Raw genomic sequence first — 23,618 nt, 5'->3', positions numbered from 1 at the left:
TGTAGAAAGACTATTTTGCCCTTTGCATGGGAGGTGCTGGATACCGGGCAAATTTTGGATCAGGACGAGCAGTGCACGGCCGGATGGCCAGTGCCTCGCCCGGCGGACGGCGGCACCTCTTCTACTTTCCCTGCCACATCAACTCCTGGCCCAGCAGCTGGGCGGCCGGGGTATATTTTTGTAAAATTTTCATATCGAAAATATATTTTTGTAAAAAACGGAAATAAAAAATATAGAAATAAAAAAACCGCGCGAGCGTCCGGATGCAAGTGGGCGCAGGCCCACCTGCAATTCTGCCAAATCCACCTGCGAAATTCGGCCTCGTGAGCATCTGCAGAGGCCTGCTTTTGTAAGTGGGCTTTCGCAGGCAAGCCCGCGATGTCCGCCACGGCCTGCATAGCCCATGAGAGCGCCTCCATGCAGCGCCCGCCCGAGGTGGCTACGGCACTCGATCTCGGGGACGACGCCCGCTCTAGACGGCGGCGGCATTCGATTCCGGTGACGACGCCCACTCCTGGCGGAGGAACCTGCTGTTTGCTGCCGCCTCTGCTTGGCGCGGGTCTTCTTGTGTCTCACCCTCGCGCCGTCGTCCTCCTCCGCCCCGGCCGGCGGATCTCGCCGCCGCGCCGCCCACCCACCATCCACCGCCGGCGCATCCCCGCCCTCCCCTAACCATGGATTCGCGTTTCGTAACGCGGGCGCTATACTCCGTGTTCTTCTTCCCCGAGCTCCCTCCCTTCTCTGTTCTTCCATCTCGGCGCCTCCATCCTCCGGCGCAGGGGCGGCCAGCGGCGGCCACCAGAGGCGGCAACGGCCACTGCGGCCCGCACCCTCGGCCACGTGGGCGCGGCCACGCCGCGTGCAGGGGCGCGCACAGGAGGTCCTCCATGATGGTGCACGAGGGGGCCCTGCTCCTGGGGTGCCCTCCCTTCGTCCTCCTCCTTCCTGGTGCAGGGGCGCCAAACGGGGGGCAGTCACCGGCGCGCGGCGCGCAGCCACGGCGCCCAGGGATCGTCGGCTTCCTGGCCTCGCGCGAGGGTGAAGGTCCGTCGGCCGCGGGCGCCTCGTCGCCGGGGAACTCGCCGAGCTCGCCCGCGCAACCCTGGCACCTCCACAGCCGGTACAGCCCGCCCGCGCCGTCGTTGGGAAAGAAGGCGACGTAGGCGAGGAACGCCAGCGTGGCCGCGATGAGCATGGACAGCGACGCCGCCACGCACCGCCGGCGCTGGTCGCCGCCGCCGCACCCGCCGCCCTCCACGGCCTTCCATTTGTGCAGCATCCGCACCGGCCCACGATCGCCGCCTTCCACGTGCTACCGCAACGATCCCGCGGGGATCTCGCGACGCGCAACGGAGTGGCCGGCTGCAAGGCCCCCTGGCGGCGGCGGCTGCAGAGCAGGAAGGGGGCCGGGAGGGGGCGACGCGGCGCGCCCTGGCGGCGGCGGCAGCAGATCGGGAGGGGGCCGGGAGGTGGTGACGCGCGGCGGCGCGACCTTCGACGGCGGCGCGCCCTAGCACCAGATCGGGAGGAGGGCAGCAGCGTACTACCGGCGGCGGCGCACTGCCGGCGGCGGTGCGCCCTGGCAGCAGATCGGGAGGAGGGCGGCAGCGCACTGCCGCCGGCGGCGCTCGTACGAGCGGCTGGGTGGGAGGGGCGGACAGGAGAGAAACCCTGGGGCATAATGGTCATTTGTATGGATGGGTCCCACCTGTAAGGGTTCTAACTCTGTTAAATTTTAACGGAATATGGATGTAATGTCACACGTATCAAAAAAAATCGCGCGATGGCACAGACAACCCACTCAATTTTTCAATGACATGCACGGCGCGACAAACTTTCTTAATAGCATGCATGTCAAAGATTCTTGTTTCGTCTGTTAAAGTGAACCAATGCAAACTAGGTGCATATACTCTTTATCTTAAGATGCCATTCAGTATTTGACTATTTGGCTGCATGTACGTATGGTTCTGTAATTTCGTCTTGCTTTTACTGAATTGCTCTAGTAGAATCTTGCATCTCAAATCTCTGGTTGCTGCCGGGCTGCTCGTTGCCGTTGTAGCGGTGCAATGCGGAGCTGTGCTGCTCGAGGGCTGGAACTTGAATCCAGAATTCGAATTTGAAATGTTGGATATTTAGATTTCAGCCGATGTTTGATGCAAATTCAGTGAAATACTTGTTCAAGGTAAGAATCTAAAAAAATTTAGAAACCTAAAAAGATTTACGAGTCTAGTAATCGTCATGGCGTAGAGGATAGGAGACATAGTGGCAGTGGTAAGTTGGTCATTTACCTGTCTACCCTTTACCCTTATGTAATAAGTTGGTCGTTATCTTTATACCTCTAAAAACTTTAGTCGCACCTCTATACCGTCATGTGAACTTTTATTTACCTATGTGCCCATTCAGACTAACAGTGTCAAACGGAGTTGTAGAAAGACTATTTTGCCCTTTGTATGGGAGGTGCTGGATACCGGATGGCCAGTGCCTCGCTCGGCGGACGGCGGCACCTCTTCTACTTTCCCTGCCACATCAACTCCTGGCCCAGCAGACCGCGAGCGTCCGGATGCAAGTGGGCGCAGGCCCACCTGCAATTCTGCCAAATCCACCTGCGAAATTCGGCCTCGTGAGCATCTGCAGAGGCCTGCTTTTGTAAGTGGGCTTTCGCAGGCAAGCCCGCGATGTCCGCCACGGCCTGCATAGCCCATGAGAGCGCCTCCATGCAGCGCCCGCCCGAGGTGGCTATGGCACTCGATCTCGGGGACGACGCCCGCTCTAGACGGCGGCGGCATTCGATTCCGGTGACGACGCCCACTCCTGGCGGAGGAACCTGCTGTTTGCGCCCGCGAAGCTGCAAACGAATCGCGGGCCAAGAGCCGCAGCCTGCAGGCCACGCAGGCAGCGCTCCTGTTGCCAGACCGATTTGATTCTCTGGGCTCCATCCTTTCAAATCAGCTAGTATACTTGGTTATTATTAGCTTGATTACCCTCACTTCCTTGTATACCAGCTATGATTAGAGCTTCCTTCCTCATGACGCATGCAAGCTTATACAGAAACTTGCGGTGGCATCTGGCATGCAGGGATCCAGGACGCTGGGCAGGGTCGCGGGGGGACTGCAGCTCGTGCTCGATTGCGAGACCAACGGAGCCCATGGCCGCCACCATCGACGGCTGGATGAAGCGTCTCGTGGAGGTCGGCGAGAAAGGCGACTACAAAGTGCCGCAACCATTTCCAGCGTCAGGGGCTGAGGAAGGGCGGCTGCGGTCCCGGCGGCGGCGGTGCCCGGCAACGGCCCCGCGCGAGGGCGTTGGCGGCGGCGCCCGGCGGCCGTGGCTCCTGGGCTGCGGCGCCCAGCAGCAGCCTCGCGCGATGGTGGCTGCGCCCGGCAGCGGCCCAGCGCGAGGGCGGCGGCCCCGGCGGCCGCGGCTGTCCTGGCGGTGGCAGCGCCCGGCACCCGCTCGCCGCGGCTCAGCACTCCTGTTCGCGACTCGTGAGAAAATTGGAACGAGCAGGAGTAAGCACGGAGTAATTAATGGATGGATCAGAGTAACATGGACATTTTTTTTATTGGTAGATTCTACCTGTCAGAATTTTGTTATTAACATAATATAGATGAAAGAGTATTAGGGATAAACAAAAGTTCTTGTAAAGATATAGAATTGCGACTAAATTTTTTAGGGGTATGGAGCTAACGACCAACTTGTATAAGAGTATACAAATAAATGACTCTAAATATGGTTTTAAATAGTGGACTATGGCAAATAGTGGTATGTTTTTTTTCGAGGCTAAAAGGCTATAGCGGAGGCTATAGCGGGCTATGCCAAATAGCAGTTTACTATTAAATCATAAAAAATACAAGTAATAGATGCACAAAAATAGAGTAATTAGTGAATTTCATAAATATAACTATATTTCTAGAGCTACGGGAACATTACTTAAGTTGACAATACAATAAAATTCATACAATCAAATATTAAGTTATTCAAAATACCAAAACAATAGCACTGAGTTAAGGATAAGGCTATAGCGACGCTAAAGCTATGCCATTTAACACAGCTATAGCGCAATTTAGTGTCCATAGTTGCCATAGCGACACAAATACAAATAGCGTAGCGGGAGTCATCTAAAAAGGCTATAGCGGAGCAGCGGAGGTACAGCGGGGCTATAGCCGGCTATTTAAAACCATGACTCTAAATACAACCGAAAACAAAATGAATTCCTAAAAAAACGAAATGAATTCATTAGACGGGCCTATATACTAAAGTGAGGCCCAGTAGCGTCCATGGTGAGGACCAAAGCCCACGGTCAGTTTGAGCCCAATCCCCGGCGCGGCCGCTTATCCCCTCCCTCTCCGTCCGCCTCATCTCGTCTTGCCTCGCAGCTGGAGGCTTCCCCTGCGCAAGCGGAGCGACTCCATGGCGTCCACCGTGCTGGTGGGAGTGGGCGGCGGCCCCTCTCTCGGTCCCGTCGCCGCCTCCAACTGCAGCTCCGCCGCCGCATCCTTCACCCAGCGAGCCGGTGGCGACCCCCGACGGCGTGGCCGCCGCCTCGTCCTCCTACGGAGAGGAGGTGCTGGGGTGAGTGTGTGTTTCCCCCGTCCCCTTCTTGTCTTGGCATTCACCAGTTGGTAGCTCCATTTGAGACGTAGTCCGTGCTTGGTTATCTGTGGTCTATTGCGTTTAGTATTGTGTGGTTAGCGTCTTGTCAGAACAGGGAAGTGGTTCTTGTTTTCTTGTGTGCAACAATATTTACTTTATTCTTGTGATGTTAATCAGTGCATTAACAGGTCTTTTTTTGAAATCTGGTTGAGTTCATCTCCAATGTCAAACAAGTAGGTTAGCCACAACATTTTCTATCTCTGTGTGTGTGTCAGAAGAAGACTACCGCCATCTTCAACTGTAAAATTATTAGGACCTGCAACACTCTCTTCATGTCAACTATATCATTTTTGGGTCAAGGAGGCCTCGCCTACTTGATTGCATGTTTGATTTGATGTGATAGAGTGAATGCTTTTGGTCAGGGAGAGAGGACAGGTAGATGGAACCGGACAGTATTTCATTGTGCCAATGACGCAAATGTCGTGACTGAGGATGATACTGTGGATGGTGATGCTACTGATGATGAAAGTGAAACAGACCTTGAGGCTACCGCTAATGACACTATTGGTTCTGATGGTGATACCGAAGATGAACCTGAGGATGTTGAGTGGATAAAGCAGCAGCCACTTCCTTATCCTTTTGTAAGTACTCAGGGTGTCAATTTGCTAAGGTTAGTAGCCAAATGGGATGATGGACAGATATGGTAATGTAGGATGCTCTGGAGCCATACATAAGCAAGGAGACGGTTCAGCAGCACTGGGGTGTTCATCAGCAGATGCATGTGGATAGGCTCAACAGCATGATCGGTGGCAGTGAGTGGGAAGGCATGCCACTGGGGCAGATGATGCTGTCCTCTTTCAACGAGGGCAGGGAGCAGCCTCATCCTCCCTTCTTCCATGCTGCCCAGGTACCATTGCATACAGTGCATCTTTGCTGACTTGTGTATACTTCAAGTGCCTAATTCTTGGCCATGTTTTTTAGGTATGGAACCATGATTTTTATTGGCGATCCATGAAACCTGGTGGTGGGGGCAAACCACCGGAACGGCTTCTGAAGTTTATTAATAGAGACTTTGGCTCCTATGAGCACATGATCCAACTATTCATGGATGCTGCACTGACTCAGTTTGGTTCTGGATGGGTTTGGCTTTCTTGTAAGTGATGCTAACGACCTTGCCTCTTACCTTCACTGTTCTAATATTTAGCTTGCGCATGTTGGTGTGATGAGCATGAACTCTTTCCTAATAACTGCTTGTAGACAAAGGAAGCAAGTTGCCATATGTGAAATCAAGAAGTCCAATCCCATCTGACAATTATGGTAGGCTGGTAATCTCAAAGACTCCAAATGCCATCAACCCTCTTGTTTGGGGCCACTCTGTGAGTATCTTTAAGTCTGCAACTTTCCTCCCTTGCATCATCATGACTAGTATATCCATAGGAGTCTCATGAATCCATTTCTTTGGCAGCCGCTCCTTGCCATTGATGTTTGGGAGGTACGGATGATGCAACATATGTTCCTTTACCTTATTTCTTTTTCCTAAAAATACACCTTTACTAACAATTCTCTTCACTTCTGCGAACAGCATGCATACTACCTGGATTACGAGGTTAGATGCTTACAGCTTCATCAGTAGTTAAGTAAGGCATTTTTCTCTGACTTGGTTTGTCTTTCTTTACATCCTTGCAGGATCGAAGGGCTGATTACGTTGACGCGGTCATAGAGAAGCTTGTGTCGTGGGAAGCAGTTGAGTCGAGGCTAACAAAAGCCATACAACGGGCGGTAGAAAGAGATGGGCATCTCAAGAAGAGAATTCTGAAGAAACGACAATTGGCTCAGGCGAGTGGCCAGATTAGAGCTAAGCCGCAAGAGGCAAGGAGACCATGAAGTTGCCTGCAGCAGTCCTGCGGATGCATGGCAATGTAGCTGGTAGATGAGGTGCATCTCGGTCCCTGTGTAGCTGAATTGATCCGCAAAGATGGGGACGGACTGACTCTGTAGGGCAGACCACTGGAGAACGCGATCAACCTTTTGCCTGTGACAGTCTTCAGAGTTTGCGTGCGCACACTGCGGATGACACCCTCAGTACTGCACAGGTGGGGCTAAATTTTGTAAGAACGAGGATTAGGTTAGAGGTAGGATAGAAAGCACTTTGTTTTGCTCACTATTCCTTTCCTTGTGGGATGCGAGTGACAATGGTAGACGTTCTGAACCTTTGGTTGACGAACCAAGACTGCAGGGTGCTCTTAGTGCAGTCTCTAGATAAATTTGTTGTCACCATCACCTCACCTGTGAGAATGTTCCCATTTGTTAAGGGGCATATATTTTCTTTTAGATGATGGAATTTTCCGGCCTCTACGGTTTAGCGTACACAGCCTTCAAATATTACATTGTTTTCACTTCATCATCTCTATATGGCATATGTAATCGATGACCTGGAAGTGCCTCATTGTTTGGATCCCATATAACCATAATTACATTGTTTAGCTAACTGCAGCCGTCGCCCCTCTGTCTGTCTGTCTGCAACCGATGGGGTGGGCCAACGGGCCGAACCTGCCGGGCCAGCTCCAGGCCAGGCAAGGCCCAGCACGCCACACCATAAGACCAGTTGGTAAATAAGTCCAAGTGGGAGACCCTGTTCGAGAAGATCATCCCTTTCCTCATCCCTTGCGCTGCGCATATATCAGCCGGGGGCCTTGGGACCTCCCGCCCCCGCATCCATCCATCCGTCCCCTCGAAGCAATCGACTGGAATTGGAAAGAAGCGAGGGACGAGAGCAGCAGCGCCCGCCGTCGGCATGGGTCTGCAGGTACGAATCCCCTACTCCAAGCAGCTGCTTCAGTGTTTCTCTTCTTGGAATCGGCCGAGCTGACGCGCGCGCTAGATTGATTCTGTGGTGGAATTCACGATTGCCCTGATTCGACCGAGTAGTATGCTTCTTGTGCTGTCTGTGGTTTGTCCCTGCATGTATGTATGTAGTTGGCTGGTAGAGCGCGCTGAATACTTACTGATCGGTTTTGCACGTGGTTCAGGTTTCAGAGCGTTGCAGCGAAATTGAAACACCCTCCTTTGCTGCCTTTATCAGTCTGTTTACCTTGGCTCTGAAAACTGTAGCATCTATGATCTATCTACTGCGTGCATAAAAATCTACACAAAGTATTTTGCCTCTCCTCTATCATCCCCCCTTGTGCAAGCTGGCAGCACAGTACTGTTACTGCTTGCAAAGCTAGAGCATGGTGATCGGTTCGATTCTCCCTCTAATGCAAACTAGCGCCGTTTTGTTACTGCTCGCACAGTGATGAAAACTTTGCTAATCAACTCTGTCGGTAGACCAATAAAAGAAAAGAAAATAGAAAATTCTGCCGGTAGGCTGGTTGTTAACCTACCGGCTTCGCTTCCAAGTTCCAAAAAGAAAAGAAAAAACTTTCCTGACCAGCTCTCTCTCTCTCTCTGTGTGTGTGTGTGTGTGTGTGTGTGTGTTTGTTTTTGTTTTGACAGGAGGAATTTGAGGAGCACGCGGAGAAGGCCAAGACCTTGCCTGACTCCACTACAGATGAGAACAAGCTGATCCTCTACGGGCTCTACAAGCAAGCAACCGTTGGTGATGTCAACACTGGTATGTATGCCTTTTTTTTTAATCTCTTACTGCTCAGATGTTACAAGATTTCAAATTTTACTCACATGCTGTCTTGCCTAAGCTGCTGCAATGTTCAGCGTTTCTCATGCTGATTGAACACTGAAAAACATTATTTCACTGGCAGCAGGCTTGTTTTTCTTATGGTGTGCTTGATTATGTCATGGATTCCATGCTTGATGTGTGGAGTGAAAGAGTTTGGAGAGCAATGCGCACTTGTATTAGCTTTCACAGAGGTACATATACATGTGCTGCAGTGTACAACAGACTCCATGCTAACGGCCGGCGTAGTGGCTGGGAGCTACGGATCATGGCGCAAGACGCGGAGCGCGGAGCGTGGACGCAGGATGCGGACGCGAGACGCGGAGCGTGGACGCAGGACGCGGACGCGAGCCTTAGCTGAATAACGGAAGACCCGTTCTACACACATGCAATTAGCCACGCTGACACCCCCCCGCAGTTTGTGCGTCGTCTACAATGCTCAAACTGGATCGAAAGTCTTCGAATTGTGCCGTTGGCAGCCCCTTCGTCATGATGTCGGCGAGCTGCTGTCCAGTTGGGACGTGCATGACGCGGACGGAACCAACAGCGACTTTCTCCCGGACAAAATGCACGTCGAGCTCCACATGCTTGGTGCGTCCATGATGCACTGGATCCGTCGAGAGGTAGACTGCGGAGATGTTGTCACATAGACGATGGTGGCCTTGTCGACGGGTACCTGCAATTCGCCAAGGAGATGCCGAAGCCAGTAGCACTCAGCAGTGACATTGGCCACACCTCGATACTCCGCCTCCGTGCTGGAGGGCGACACCACAGCCTGTCTCTTGGACGACCACGAGACGAGCGAGTCACCAAGGAACACACAGAACCCCGAGGTGGAGCGCCGCATGTCCGGGCAGCCCGCCCAGTCCGCATCGGAGTAGGCGACGAGCTGAGGCGTTGTCGACCGCCGGAGTTGAAGCCCCTTGCGTGCTGAGCCACGGATGTACCGGAGAATTCGCTTGACGAAGGTCCAGTGAGCGTCGCGCGAGTCATGCATATGAATACATGCTTGCTGAACGGCGTAGGTGATGTCGGGCCGCGTCAGTGTGAGATACTGGAGGGCGCCAATGATGCTGCGGTAGAAGGTTGCATCAGCCACTGGTTGTCCAATGGCGCTTGGGAGCTTGGCCTTGGTGTCGACAGGCGTGGGCACCGGCTTGCAGTCCAGCAGGCTGGCACGTTCGAGGATGTCGTCGGCATACTGCTCTTGCGAGAGAAAGAATCCCTCGGAAGTGCGAACCTGAATGCCGAGGAAGAAGTGTACCGGGCCGAGGTCCTTCATCGCAAACTCTTGGCGAAGTTGATCGACGATGCGCTGCAGGAACTGTGGAGAGGATGCAGCAAGGATGATGTCGTCGACGTACAACAGCAGGTGCGCGACGTCGGAGCCGCGGTGGAGGACAAACAGTGAGCTATCGGACTTGGAGGAGATGAAGCCGAGGCGCTGCAGGTGTGTGGCGAAACGCTGGAACCAGGCTCTTGGCGCCTGCTTGAGTCCGTAAAGGGACTTGCGCAGTAGGCAGACGGCGTCGGGGTGCTTTGGGTCGACGAAGCCGGCGGGCTGTTGGCAGTACACTTGCTCTGTCAGATCGCCATGGAGAAAGGCGTTCTTGACGTCAAGTTGATGTACGGGCCAGTCGCGCGCCGCGGCAAGATGCAGCACGGTCCGAATTGTTGCGGGCTTGACGACCGGTGAGAAGGTCTGATCGAAATCGAGGCCCGGGCGTTGGAAGAAGCCACGCACAACCCATCGAGCTTTGTGACGCTCGAGGGAACCATCGGCGGCGAGCTTGTTCTTGAAGATCCACTTGCCGCTGATGACGTGAGCACCATGAGGCCGGGGAACAAGCTCCCAGGTGCCGTTGGCCTGAAGCGCACGGTACTCATCCTGCATGGCTGCAAGCCAGGCGGGATCCCGAAGAGCGGCACGCACGGTGTGTGGTACCTGGTCTGTGGTGGCGACGTTGGCGTAGCGCGGATTGGGCCGGACGATGCCAGCCTTGAACCGCGTGACCATCGGGTGTGAAGGAGCGGGAGGCACAGGCGGGGTAGGTTCCGTCGTCGACGTGGGCGAGCTCGCGGTTGGATTGCCGAGCGGAGCGCCAGGCGAAGATGGAGCACCAGGCGGAGTGCCGGGCGAGGTCGGAGCACCAAGTGGAGCACCGGGCAAGGTTGGAGCGTCGGGCGCGCCGTGGGCGGTTGGAGTGCCGAGCGGAGCACCGGTCGGGGTCGAGGACGAGTGCACTGGCGGCGGACTCAGGGCCGCTGGAGACTGGCGAACGGAGCCCGGTGGTGACTGTGCCGGCTCTGCGGAGAGCTGAACGCCCGAGGCTGGTGGCGGCGTTCGTGGCGACGTGCTGGTTGTCGCTTGGGGCGCCAGACCGGACGGAGTGCGCGGGGTTACGAAGACCGGAACCTGGTCGACGTGGGCGCGTGGGACTTTCGGTGGCGTCGAGGGTGGAGACTGCACCTGGCGAAAAGGAAAAACCAGCTCGTCGAAAATGACGTGTCTGGAGGTTAGTACACGCCGCGTGGAGGGATCGTAGCACCGATAGCCTTTGGTATTATCCGGGTACCCAAGGAAGATGCACGGGATGGAGCGTGGTGCAAGTTTGTGCGGTGCTGTGGCAGTGGTATTGGGAAAACACCTACAACCGAAGACACGAAGATGAGTGTATTCTGGTTGTTGCCCAAACAAGAGGAGATATGGAGTGGCGTGATTGCGAGGAGTGCAAGGCCGACGATTGAGGAGGTAGGCAGCGGTCTGCAGAGCATCAGGCCAGAATGTGGGCGGCATGGCGGCATGGAGGAGCATCGTGCGAACGCTAGCATTCAGTGTGCGCAGAATACGCTCGGCGCGGCCATTCTGTGGAGACGTGTAAGGGCAGGTGAGACAGAAAACGATGCCGCGCGTGGCGAGGAAGGATCGGAAAGCGGCATTGTCGAACTCCTTGCCGTTGTCTGTCTGGAATGCCAAGATGGGTAGACCGAACTGAGTCTGCACAAACGCGTGAAAGGCGACAAGAGTGGGGACGACATCAGACTTGCGCCGCAGAGGGAAGGTCCAGACGTAGTGAGAGTAATCGTCGAGCACGGCGAGGTAGTATTGGAGACCGGAGCTGCTCAGCACCGGTGAGGTCCATACATCACAGTGAAGGAGACAGAAAGGATAAGGGGAAATTGTGGATGATGCACTAAATGGTTTGCGAACATGTTTGCCGACTCGGCAAGAAGTACATGAATGCTTATTTGTGGGCGTACAATCGAAATCAAAAGATTGTAAAATGCGTGCTAAAACAGGGCTGCCGGGGTGCCCCAACCGTGCATGCCAAAGGTCGACCGAGACATGGAAGCCATGAGCGGTGGTCGCAGCGGCTGAGCGGAGAGGGTAGAGATCGCCGGCGCTGTCACTGCGGAGAAGAACCTTCCTGCTGTGCAGATCATTGATGGAAAAACCGAAAGGGTCAAACTCAACAGAAACTGAATTATCACGCGTGAGTTGACGGACAGAAACGAGATTCTGAATTAAAGAGGGAGAAACAAGGACATCACGAAGAAGAAGGGGGGAAGAGGAAGTGGGTACGGTGGCATCACCAGCACAGTGCACTGGGAGGGAAGCACCATTGCCAACGATTATGCGAGAAGAAGATGGAACAGTGGAAGAGAGCATACCGGAGTGGCCCGCCATGTGCGTCGAGGCGCCGGTGTCAAACAGCCAGTCGGTGGCGCTTGGCGGGGCAGACTGAAGAGACAGACCAGCGAGGGCCTGGTAGAGGGCCGGTGGCAGAGCGCCGGCCGGAGTGTGCTGAGCCACCAGAGATTGCTGAGGCGCCGCACCCGAACGGGCGCCGAGAACACCAGCAGATGGCGGAGTGCTGGGCAGCTGACTGAGCGGCCACGCTTGAACGAGACCAGTCCAGGGGTTCACCCAGGAGACCATGGGTGGAGCGCGTGGAGCGGCGGCGGCGGTTTGGCCTGCGGAGTGGCCTCCGGTTGGACCAGCAGTACGTCCCACTTGCTTCTTGCGCTTCCGAGGGCGATCGGAAGAACCGGTGGTGGGGTTGGCTGGGGACGCAGCGGAGGATCCGGTGACGGGGGTGTTGGTGGAGATGCCGGCGGATCGCGCTGTAGCGAGGAGAGCGGTGGACGCTGCCTTCTTCGCCCAGTTGGTGATGTAGGTCTCCTCCTGGAGGAGGAAGGACTGTGCCTGGCGAAAGGTCATCGGCGGCCGGGAAGCGGACATGGTGGAAACGCAGTGGGCGAACTTGTCGTTCAGACCACCGAGGAGGCCGACGACGAGGTCATGGTCGGGCATGGGCGATCCGAGATCGCGCAGTTTGTCGGCAAGGACCTTGAGTTCGCCGCAGTAGGCAGCCACCGGCAGATCACCCTGGGAAAGGGCGTGGAACTCCTGGCGCACCTGGACAGTGCGCTGGAGGACATTGTCGAGGAACTGGTCGCAGATGTCTGTCCAGGCGCGGTAGGCATCATGCTCAGGGTGGATGATGGCGGAGAGGAGGCTGGAGGAGAGTGTGGCGTAAAGCCACGAGACGATGCAAACGTCGATCTGCGACCACTCGGCATTGGCACGCATGAGGCGGGCGTCGGTGGTGCCGTCGACGTGGTCGACCAAGCCGAACTTGCGGAAGGCGATGTTGAAGTAGGTTCGCCAGGTGCCGAACTTGGAGTCGCCGAGATCCAGAGTCACCGGGACGTGAGAGTGGATGTTGATGAGCTGCGCCGTGGTCGCCGAGATGGCTATGGAGCGGGGAGTGAAGGGGTTCACGAGATCATCATCATCAGAGATGGAGCTGGCCATGGCGCACGAATCAGGATGGAAAGGCGATTGGTACCATGAAAGAGTTTGGAGAGCAATGCGCACTTGTATTAGCTTTCACAGAGGTACATATACATGTGCTGCAGTGTACAACAGACTCCATGCTAACGGCCGGTGTAGTGGCCGGGAGCTACGGATCATGGCGCAAGACGCGGAGCGTGGACGCAGGACGCGGACGCGAGCCTTAGCTGAATAACGGAAGACCCGTTCTACACACATACAATTAGCCACGCTGACATGGAGACCCATGGATATTTTCATGGAGCACCTTGTAACTTATAGAGTGTGATGTCGAAAATAAGTTAGCTCTTGGAAATTGCGGTTGATTTTTCATGAATACTGGAGTAGCTTGCATACCAAGTAACCTTTTGATTTTGTTAACGTGCAATTCTTCAGTCTCCATGATATGAAGTGAGATTCAAGATATTTAGGGATTCCCAAATTTTATGAGGCTCAGTCTGCAAGCTCCTCTGTACCTCTCTATTCTCACAAGCTTCCTCAATAGTAATGCAATTCATCAGATTACTCTCTTCGAAAAGATCAATTCTTTAGATTGTGATTAGCCTTTTGTTTCAAGGAAAAAGGATTGCACCACAACGAGTGATATGGTCCACCTCAAAGCACGCATTTGTACACCATTTTTTTCCCTGAAGAAAGCTGAATTAGCTTTTGGCTAGTATATCAATCAGTCACACTGAACCATCCTGTTTTATCTGTCAGGGCGTCCTGCCTTCTACGACCTGAAAGGCAAAGCTAAATGGGATGCTTGGAAGGCCGTGGAAGGTTTGTTGAGACTTGTTCCATATGTGCAATGTCTCTCGGACCGAATTCCCAATTAACTCTTACACATCCTTTGCCACTTTTGTCTGAACAGGGAAGTCCAAGGAGGAAGCGATGACTGATTACATCACCAAGGTGAAGCAGCTGCTGGAGGAGGCTGCTGCTGCATCCACTTCCTAGGCCACGAAAACACCACCATCCATAGTGCTGCGTGCATCAATAAGTAATAAACATTGTTATCTGTCAGATGGCTCCAGGTTTCATCTATACATGTAATTGTTCGTCGTCATGGATGTTCAGTGTCGTTTAAGGCTGCAAAACTCATGTGAAAACAAATGGATGCTGTCTCAGCTCATCACCATATGGATCTTCAAAATCTGTTATTTCTGCACCCGCATTTTCATGCCCATGAGTACAGTACGAGTCTGCAGCCATGTTTCTGCATCTGCAGGACCGATTGGTATTGCTGCAAAAGTTCAGGATATGTCTTTCATGTTGTTGGGCACGCATCTGACTGTATCCTCAATAATATTGAATTATTGATACTCCTATACGATGCAGATCTTTATCTAATTAGGCACTTTGTTTGTTGTTTTCAGTGAAGTTTTGTCCTTCCAAAGCAAGAAAGGCAAAGATGATAAAAGAAAGCTTATTTGTGCCGCAAAAGGTCGGGCGGCCGATTTGGCTAGCCCCCCAACAGATCCTTGAGTTCGATTTTCATTTGAAGCGAATTGGCTATTCATGTAAAAAAAACCCCTTGCTGTGCTCGCCGCGAGGTTTGATCCTCTTAGCCATTAGGTATAGATCAGGGTTCGGAGGGTTTCTCTGGGATGGCAATTTTACCTGCACCCGCGGGTACCCGATCCGACAGGTGAGGGTATGAGCATGAAATTTTACCCGTGGGTATGAGTATGGGTATAAAATTTTACCCGCGGGTAGAACGTGGGTAAAAAATTTTATCCGCGGGTACCCGAATACAAAAAATAATCTAGTGAACTCATATCATTCACAAATTTTATATCTCCTTTTCTTGTGATTGTATGAACTAAATAGATGGATAGTGAGATTGTGTGAACTAATAGATGTGAAAATGACATTTACATTTTGCTTATTATTTGTAGTGAAGCGCATAATCATTGTTATATTTTTTAGATGAAATACATAACTAGAATTGAACGCATATACTTACATACAGCTACAAAATAGATGTTGAAAATAAGAAAAAAAGGTGTAAGATGATCCGTTTAATTCTACTAATGCTTTGCGTTCGTCTATATAGATTATAAATTCAAAATATGCTAGTACCAAATAATAGATTATTTATGTTATTATTAAAATATCCGATGGGTACCCGAAACCCGACTCGTACCCGGTGGATACGGGTATGGATATAAAATTTTAGCCGCTAGACTTCGCAGGTACGGATATACCTTAGAGTTTCGTATATTGTGGCGGCGGTTATTTGCTCTATCCGCACCATACCCCACCCGTTGCCATCCCTGTTCTCTGCCGAGTAGCCGGTTAGCTTCCTTCTCAGCAGTCATCCAGATCAGGTAGGCAACCGGGAATGGCCACAACTGTTGATGTGTGGTGTCAAGTACAGTAAACGCTTGTTTCACTGACACCCCGGACCCACATCAGCCGGCAGTCAACGCCATTCTTCCGGCGCCCGCCGCCCTTGCACACTGGGTCACTGACAAGTGGACCCGTACCGCTCTACTTCCTGCCACTTTCCCCCAGATCCCCCTCCTCTCCTAATCAGCCTCAGAGGAACCAAAAGCTACTCTAAACCCTACTCCGCCTCCCGCTCGCAGCCACTGACAGCCATGCCCCACCGTGTCGCCGCCCTCCTCCTGCTCCTCCCGCTCGCCGCCGCGTCGGAGGAAGCTGCGGCGGCGGCGGCCGCGCCGCCGGTGGAGGCAGATGCCGTGACCGAGTCCGCGCTGCTGGACCGGCACGCGGCGCAGCTCGCGAGGCTGGAGGAGCTCGCGGAGTCGCTCGGCAGGTCCGTCCGCGCGCTCGAGTCCGCGCTCGCCAGATCCGCGGACCCGGATCCCCCGCCACCGGGCGCCGCCTCGACCACAGCGGCAGCCGTCGGGGACCGGCGCGCCCCGCAGGGCGTGGCGGTCACCAAGCGCCGGCCCGTCTGGTCCGAGCGGTTCCACTTCGCGGCGGCCGCGCGGCTCGGGGAGGGCGCGTACGCCGCGGCGGCGGCGGCGCTGCCTTACGAGGACGCCGACGGGCTCACCAAGTACTTCGCCGTGGGAGACTCCCGCGGCCGCGTCTTCGTCTTCTCCGCCGCCGGGGACGCGGTGCTCGAGCTCGAGGCTGCCTCCGGCGAGTCCCAGGTCACCGCACTCCTCGCCTACCTCTCGCCGCGCCGCGCCGACTGCCTCCTCTTCACCGGCCATGCCGACGGCTCCATCGCCGCGCACCGCCTCATCGAGTCGTCCCCGCACGGCGACGACTGGCTCACCCTCGCGGCCGCGTCCTCCCGCCTCCTCGTCCGCGGCATCGATGCCGCCCCCGTGGTCCACCTCGAGGCCCACCACGCCGGCCGCGCGCGCTACGTGCTCGCCTGCGACGCCGGCGGCCGCATCCGCGTCTTCACGGAGAACGGTACGCTCTACGGCACCGCCATCGCTTCGTCGACCCCTCTCGCCTTTGTGAAGCAGCGGCTCCTCTTCCTCACGGAGGCTGGAGCTGCCTCGCTCGACCTCCGCTCCCTGTCCGTCCGGGAGACGCCTTGTGAGGGCCTTGCTGAAGCGCTCAATGGCACCCGCGTCAAGGCCTACTCTTTTGACCCCTCTGAGCGATTCAAGGCCTACGGCTTCACTGAAGCTGGCGACCTCGTGCATGTCCTCCTGCTTGGTGATGTTTCCAGCCTCAAATGCCGGGTCCGTGCTGTCAAGAAGTCTGAGATTGACAGTCCAGTTGCCATACAGACGATCAAGGGTTATCTCTTGGTGGCGAGCCATGATAAGATCCTTGTGTACAACACCTCATCTCAGTATTATGGGAGGGTTGGTGCGCCACGGCCATTGTTTGCCACAACCATCAAGGACATCAAATCTGTGTTTGCGGGTTCTGGTGGTGTGCTGCCCTCTGCACCAGCTGGGAAACCTGTTATTGCAGCTGACCGGGAGAAGCTGGTGATTTTGGGTCTAGGGGATGGCCACATTGCCATCTATCGGTCCAACTTCCCAGTGTACAGGCCAGAGAGCAATGCTGTGGTATGGAGTGGTCCAGCTCTGCTTTTCCTCCTGTTCTTGATTGGCATTTGGCAAGTATATGTGAAAAAGAAGGATTCGTTGGGATGGACACCAGAGGAGACGTTTAACACCTCTGTAACAGCTCCAACAGGGAGCCTCCTGAATCATCCAACTAGTGATCGGGCTTTTGCGGATAGCACAGCAAGAACTAGTGACCGTGGCTATGTAGATGGAACAGCAAGGGCTAGTGATAGAAGCTATGTGGATGCCACTACAAGAACTACAGACCGAGGTTATGCTGATGCTACTAGGGCTGTGGATATGCGAGGTGGGGCATTGAGGAGTGTTCCAAGAAGGTACGTGTCCCCTACTAGATATGCAGGGACATCCGGAATTCAATACCGACCAGCTTCGGCTGAGTCTGGTATTAGGGGTACACCAGAGCTGAAGTATCGAGGCCCAGGTATGGAGCCCCCTGGTTTCCCCAAGAAAAGGGAGGCATTGTTCTCGAACAACCAGGCTGTGGTAGATGATCATGTTGATTGAGGATTGGCTAGGTCAGTGTAGGCAGCCCCCTAAATTTTGATCTAGTTTTGAAGATCCTTTGGGATGCCAGTGATCTGCCTGTGATGTTGTATGTTGTAACTTAAAAGAATGTTGTATTGTATGGGTACATGACAGCCATTTAAATATGATGCTGCAAATGGTGAAATAACCTGGAAATCATGAGTTGCATTTTTTTTATAAACCATGTCTAAGTTTTTTTCTGTTGTGCTTTCAATCTTTACTAACACGGCAAGATTGCTAAAGCTTATGTTGATCTTTAAACAGTGATGTGTTTGCAATTGCTGAGTACTCAAGGCTTTACTAGTGCCCCCCCCCCCCTCCCCCCCAAAAAAAAGGTACTATGGAAGGAACCAGTAGATCCAGTGAATGGATTATAATTTTAGCTATTCATCCAGGTCTCAAAATTATGTTGTGGAACAGCATAGGAAAAATATTTCAAAAGTTGGTGTGGTTATTTGTGACGGTGACACATATTGCGTGATGTTGGGTACATTATTTGAACTTGCAGTTTCTTGTCACTATCTTATACCTATGTTGCATTAAGAAGGGTATCACTATCTGGTTTCCCCAAGTAAAGGGAGGCATTGTTCTCAAACAACCAGGCAGTGGTAGATGATCATGTTGATTGATTGGCTGGGTCAGTGTAGGCAGCCCCCTAAATTTTGGTCTGGTTTTGAAGGTCCTTTGGGATGCCAGTGATGTTTCTGTGTTGTTGTATGTTGTAACTTAAAAGAATGTTGTATTGTACAGGTATTTTAAGGCCATTTAAATATGATGTGGCAAATGGTGAATAATGGAAACTATGGGTTGTTCGTTTTATACTCTTGATGTGATTTTCATATTTACTGGTATATATGGTAGATACTTGTAGATATTCTAGGAATTTCTTTTGTTCCTATGGTCCAGATTGAAGCACCACACAAGTTTTAAGGACAATTAGTTTGCAGACGTGTATGGATATGAATACGCTGCCTTCATAATGTTGGTGTTTGTTTGCAAGTTTTGAAGATGAATTTTTTTTTTATGCTTTCATATCTACTTGATTTTTCGAATTTCTTATCTACCTCTAGTAGATTTGAGTTTTGGGTTTCTGGGTCAGAAATATATGTTTAGTTGATTACCAAAGAAATTCAACATGTACTAGGTGCTACACTTGCCACTACTACTGGTATCAAATGTTGCAAGCTATGCAATCATATTCGTATTCATGTCTAACAGCTTCCAATTATATCCACGTTCTTGCAACAGCTAAAAAATCAACCTGTACTTGGTGCTACACTTGAACAATATGTATTCCAGGATGGCTAAACAGCTACTCATGTAAAATGTTTGATTCAGACTGCTCCTACCACTACTCCGATGACGACTTTGACAGGGCGAAGGGCGATGTACTTATTTCTTCACTCGGAGATGTCCATCGTGTGATGCGCATTCCGAAAAAGTACGGGGGGTATCTCAGTACATTATCTCCTCCTTCAATGCATTAGATCTGCTGGAGGGGATGAGAAGTTGTGCAAGGACCAATGTTTGATCTTAGTGGGGAACATTCGGAGGCTACAATAGGTCGTCGAACTGCACGCAACAATTGGACGACTCTACACATAGCTGCATCATGTGGGTGCTGACTGCTGAGAGTCATGTACCTCGGTTGAACTGTGTAACAAAGTTGACCGTCCTTCCCCAAAAAGAGTTCTGTAAAGACGCAAATCGCTTGAAACAATCAGTCTCATAACATACGAGCACACAGATGTTCGTTAACGTTGACCCAAAAAATGGCTTAAGTCTGGCATCAAAGTGGGCAGCATGACCCAAACCAAACAAACAGTGTTCATGAATTGCTGGATGTTTAAGTTTTTCAGCAGGATATCACCAAAAAAACGACCGGTGCTGATAAACTGTTGTCATCAACGATTGGAACAATCAAACAGCACGAGCAGGTAATTGAGAACATAAAACAAGAATTAAACAAATTGGATAAACTTCCACAAATTAGTAAAACAATACCACAGTGAGAAAAGAAAACAATACGATTCAGCAGCAAACGTAATTCATGCGGAAAGTACCTAAGCCGCATATAGCGAAGGCAGGAGATAGGTAATCGATGGAATTCTTTACTGCCTGGTGGGGAATTTCACCAAAGGAACAGAAGTCATTGAATGACAAGTAAGCTTGAAGCCCAGTGTTCACTCACTGGCAAAGTGAAAATCACCAAATATCCTGACCGCAGTTTGTTTTATTACAATTAGGGCCTAGAAAAGAAACTTTGGCTTCATGGTGGGAATAAGTCGCTGAGCCAGCTTCTCCTGCCTACTCGGTGGACTTGACGATGAAGTTCTGGCGGCTGATGGGGTTCATGACGACCGGTGGGCCGGCAGTGCGAGGCCAAGCCTGGAACTTGGTGTCCGTTGCTTTCCACCACTCCTTGTCGGAAACAGTACCGGGGGTGGTACCTGTGTCCACAAAGAATGAAGGAGCTCAGTTACATACTTACAAGGAGTCGCACACAGGATTCCTTCAAGAACCTATGTAAGATTACAGTATTACACTCACCTCCAAATACCTTCTTGTCTGAAATAAACGTGTCACAGAGGTATGCAATGGCGAAGGATCCGACCAGTGAGCCCACAATGTAGCCGGCCGTCATTTTTGCTGAGGAAACATGAAATGAAGTACAAACTATCAGGTCTGGGAAAACAATGAATTGTACATAAATCATTCGCAAGTGTAAAAGCTTTATAGAAGAGGCAGGGCTATAAATACAAACAGATACATAAAGAGAACAGAATCTAGCAAAACACAGAATGCACAAATACCAGAGGTAAGAAAAGGCATGCTTCTTTGTAACAAGCACTAGCTGTGCAGAACTGCAGATAGATTATGTTATGTTTTCTTATGCAACAAGCGCTACCTTTGCAGAACTGCAGATAGATCATGTTATGTTTTAGAGATGAGAGACTGAACCATCAGCTACTCAGCTGCTCATTTCATTGGTACTTTCATGAAACATGTGATGCCACAAATGTTTACAGACCTACGGAGAAAAATAACTGCGGTAAAATTCAAACCAATGAACATGCCATTTCCCAACATGCCTTCTAAAAAACTCGTATGTCACGAGACAGACAAAATGAACGAAGCAAGGAAAAAAAACAACAGCTGACGAACAGCCTAACAAGGTAAGAAACACATACTTTTCATGCATCAAGCGCATGAGTGCACATGGATAGTCCATCGTTTGTAGCAGCAAATTACTAAACAAACATCTAAACTTAGCTGCTCACATCAATGCTACATACACTATTTGCCTTCATGAAAAAGTGACACTATTCATCTCGCCAGACTTAGGGTGACAGACATATTACATACACACAGAACCATTCAGACACAATGTGACCCTACATCGTTATACTAGCAAATAGCTTACTTTGCATCTGATATGACACCATTGAACTTATCACTCTACAATACACCATCTAAATGAACAGGCCTCCTATATGTGATGAACTGAGGACACTTGTGTCATCGTACCCTGTCTCTGTGTCTGAGCAGGCAAACAGAGATCAAGCAAACCTCCAGGATCAACACGGCACACTCCAAATCAACACTTGAACCCAACAAATAAGTCCGCGATCTGTCCCCCTCGGGTTGGAAAGCTCCCTGAATCGAAGAACACCAAACGTCCTGAACCCTAGCGGATCGGTCAGGATAGAGCCGGCGCGATGCACAGGGGTTCCCAAAGCTAAACCAATCGACACGAGACCAACAACCGGATCGAATCCCACCAAACCGCGCCACGGATCAAGAGGTAGCCCTTCCTCCTCTCTGAGGCGACTGCGCAACCCGCTCGGATCCCGATCGAGGCCGCGGTCACCCTACACAGATCTGCCCGGCTGGCGCCTGCCGTGCCATACGGATCTCGCCGCCGCCTGGTGGGCTATCCCAACACGAAAGCAAGGAAAGGGCGGGGAGTACCTGAGGGATCGCCGCCGCCGCCGCCGCCGCACGGGGAGAAGGAAGAGAGGTGAGAGCCGCGTGGGGAGACCGAGGGATCGAAAATGAGAGAGGAGAATGGAGAGGGATGGGTTCGGTCACAAATCGGGAATGGGCCTTGAGCCTCTCTTCTCTTCGCTCACTGGGCCTTTGGGCTCCTGACTGGGCCTCAAGTGTGGGCTCGTATTGACCGTAAGGCTGACCACAGCGGAGGGAGCAAGAGCAAATTTGCTCCCTCCTCGTTTCCCACGCCTCTCTGTCTACAGTGCCAAACAGTGCATCTACAGTGTCAAACAGTGTATTTGCTCCTTTATTTGCTCCTTTCACTGTGGACGGTCTAACTAACCCCTCCTGCTTTCCCTTATTCTATGCTAGTTATATTAAATGTTTGAGTCGTTTTCATTGTTGTGTTACGAAACCACTCATACCATTTTGCCAGTGTTTTTTTTCCAATTATTTGTTGTAGGAGTACTCTTACTTGCTAAGGCTTGCTAGTATTGGGAAGCTTTGGATGGTGCTGCATAGCCTTTTTTTTGCCTCCTTTTCTTTTTATCTTTATTATTTTCCTTTCCTAGTAGTACTCATCAAGAACAGCCGTCAACACTTTTGTGCTGGCAGGTAGAGTATTGTTGGTGCGAACCTGTTGACCGGTCTCTTTCACGCGGGCGGCCCCACGTGGAGTTACCTGGTTGGTTGTTACAAAGAAATGCTAGACTTACCTGTGTAGTGGAAGTTGCTTAATGGAAGTACAGTGGTATGGTATAGGCCATACTTACTCCGGTGCACAGTCACTCATTTCACCTTAGGGTCTGTTTAGTTCATTTTGCAAAAAAATTTGCAAAAGAATCTTGGTCATTTGAAGTACTAAATGAAGTCTATTTGCAAAACTTTTTGCATAGATGAGTTTTAAATCGCGAGACGAATCTAATGATGCTAATTAATCCATGTTTAATCAATAATTAGCGGATGGTACTGTAGCATCACTGTTGCAAATCATGGATTGAGTAGGCTCATTAGATTCGTCTCGCGATTTACAGCCCAACCATGCAAAAAGTTTTGTAAATAGACTTTATTTAGTATTTCAAATTAGCAAGATTCCTTTTCACTTTAATGCGTTTACGGTTTTTTTGCGTTTACATGTAAAGAACTAAACAAGGCCTTAGGTACAAGATATTTTTACTCGTTTCCATTATCTAAAAAAATGTTAGAGCATCTCCAAGAGCTATTCTAAAATCTACTATCTAAATCGTTATTTAGAGAGTCCTTTGAGTAAAATCATTTTCCATAACTTTATATTTTCCAACATTTTTTTTGTAGTCTAGAGAGCTATCCTTATTCTCTGTCTTTGACTAGCATGAAATCCGAAATAGAGAATATCTATATTTGGATATTCAATTGAAGAGGTTGTTGGAGGGTAAGTTTTCAACAAAATCTCTATTCCTATAAATTAGAGAAGATATAAATAGTCTTTTAAAGATGCTCTTAAGCAAATGAGCAAGTGATTATTGGACATTTGCTGTTAGGCAGTTTGGTTGGTCGGTCTATTATGTGGGGAAGAAAATAGATCACAGCTTGCTAGCTCACCTTCCATTGCTTGGTGCTCCTAGCAACCTTTTTTTCCCCCCTTTTTGAGATGGGAAATTCCATCCTCAAGCTAAGCCAGAGCCAAAGGCAAAGCACAAAAGAATACTCCTGCACTGCTCCAAAAGAAAAGGCTCCTGCACCGCGTCCACCGCGCGCCGGCCGAGGAACCACGCCTGGCGGGCCCCAAGTGTCAGCGCGGTCGCGCGGGTCCACCGTGGTCCGTCCCCGCATCCTGCGACGCCTCGAACCGGCAGACGTGGCAGGCCGGCGCGCGCGGCGTCCCACGTGAAAGTCGCTGACGCGTGGGCCCACGTCCCCCCATGGGCAGTGGCGTGCTCCGGCTCCCCAAGCCCGAAGCGAAAAGCGATGACGGCGGCTGGTG

The 23,618-nt window shown here is 51.6% G+C and overlaps 4 protein-coding genes across 6 annotated transcripts; 3 read left to right on the top strand and 1 right to left on the bottom strand.

Annotated features, from left to right (window-relative positions):
• Window positions 1-4,353: 4,353 nt before the first annotated feature.
• On the top strand, window positions 4,354-6,997 carry LOC120669918 (superoxide dismutase [Fe] 1, chloroplastic-like). Its single transcript, XM_039949821.1, has 8 exons — window positions 4,354-4,572; window positions 5,016-5,234; window positions 5,306-5,500; window positions 5,575-5,746; window positions 5,851-5,969; window positions 6,059-6,085; window positions 6,176-6,199; window positions 6,280-6,997. The coding sequence occupies exons 1-8, from the start codon at window positions 4,411-4,413 to the stop codon at window positions 6,475-6,477; spliced, it is 1,116 nt and encodes a 371-aa protein (XP_039805755.1). The 5' UTR covers window positions 4,354-4,410; the 3' UTR covers window positions 6,478-6,997.
• Window positions 6,998-7,198: 201 nt separating this feature from the next.
• On the top strand, window positions 7,199-14,436 carry LOC120669919 (acyl-CoA-binding domain-containing protein 1-like). The gene is made up of 4 exons (XM_039949822.1): window positions 7,199-7,399; window positions 8,089-8,206; window positions 13,824-13,886; window positions 13,978-14,436. Exons 1-4 carry the CDS (start codon window positions 7,388-7,390, stop codon window positions 14,061-14,063), a joined length of 279 nt encoding a protein of 92 aa, XP_039805756.1. The 5' UTR covers window positions 7,199-7,387; the 3' UTR covers window positions 14,064-14,436.
• A 1,199-nt stretch (window positions 14,437-15,635) lies between these two features.
• LOC120669917 (uncharacterized membrane protein At1g75140-like) lies at window positions 15,636-17,862 on the top strand. The gene has a single exon (XM_039949820.1). It carries the CDS (start codon window positions 15,710-15,712, stop codon window positions 17,639-17,641), a length of 1,932 nt encoding a protein of 643 aa, XP_039805754.1. The 5' UTR covers window positions 15,636-15,709; the 3' UTR covers window positions 17,642-17,862.
• Window positions 17,863-19,751: 1,889 nt separating this feature from the next.
• LOC120669920 lies at window positions 19,752-21,795 on the bottom strand. Of its 3 annotated transcripts, none has more exons than XM_039949824.1 (3): window positions 21,635-21,795; window positions 20,213-20,311; window positions 19,752-20,112 (listed from the first exon to the last, which is right to left on the bottom strand). In XM_039949824.1, exons 2-3 carry the CDS (start codon window positions 20,304-20,306, stop codon window positions 19,970-19,972), a joined length of 237 nt encoding a protein of 78 aa, XP_039805758.1. In that variant the 5' UTR covers window positions 20,307-20,311; window positions 21,635-21,795; the 3' UTR covers window positions 19,752-19,969. The 3 variants fall into 3 exon arrangements, with proteins under 3 accessions (XP_039805758.1, XP_039805759.1, XP_039805757.1); XM_039949825.1 differs by having other exon boundaries at window positions 20,213-20,317; window positions 21,641-21,733; XM_039949823.1 differs by lacking the exon at window positions 21,635-21,795 and adding an exon at window positions 20,571-20,610.
• Between the last annotated feature and the right edge of the window lie 1,823 nt (window positions 21,796-23,618).

This window comes from Panicum virgatum, chromosome 4N (genome assembly GCF_016808335.1).
Source record: "Panicum virgatum strain AP13 chromosome 4N, P.virgatum_v5, whole genome shotgun sequence".
NCBI classification, from domain to species: Eukaryota; Viridiplantae; Streptophyta; class Magnoliopsida; order Poales; family Poaceae; genus Panicum; species Panicum virgatum.
Note: the sequence above shows the minus strand (reverse complement) of the source record. Positions and strands in the feature narration are given on the sequence as shown.

Bases quoted from the DNA above. Each gene is read 5' to 3' on its own strand.
- LOC120669919 (XM_039949822.1), top strand. The intron at 8,207-13,823 runs GTATGTATGCCT...TTTATCTGTCAG, and splicing joins CGTTGGTGATGTCAACACTG to GGCGTCCTGCCTTCTACGAC. The intron at 13,887-13,977 runs GTTTGTTGAGAC...TTGTCTGAACAG, and splicing joins TGCTTGGAAGGCCGTGGAAG to GGAAGTCCAAGGAGGAAGCG.
- LOC120669918 (XM_039949821.1), top strand. From the start codon at position 4,411: ATGGCGTCCACCGTGCTGGTGGGAGTGGGCGGCGGCCCCTCTCTCGGT. The intron at 5,235-5,305 runs GTAAGTACTCAG...ATGGTAATGTAG, and splicing joins AGCCACTTCCTTATCCTTTT to GATGCTCTGGAGCCATACAT. The intron at 5,970-6,058 runs GTGAGTATCTTT...TTTCTTTGGCAG, and splicing joins CTCTTGTTTGGGGCCACTCT to CCGCTCCTTGCCATTGATGT.
- LOC120669920 (XM_039949823.1), bottom strand. From the start codon at position 20,595: ATGATCTATCTGCAGTTCTGCAAAG. The intron at 20,312-20,570 runs GTAGCGCTTGTT...ATGTTTCCTCAG, and splicing joins CTATCTGCAGTTCTGCAAAG to CAAAAATGACGGCCGGCTAC. The intron at 20,113-20,212 runs GTGAGTGTAATA...TTGTGGACACAG, and splicing joins AGACAAGAAGGTATTTGGAG to GTACCACCCCCGGTACTGTT.
- LOC120669917 (XM_039949820.1), top strand. From the start codon at position 15,710: ATGCCCCACCGTGTCGCCGCCCTCCTCCTGCTCCTCCCGCTCGCCGCC.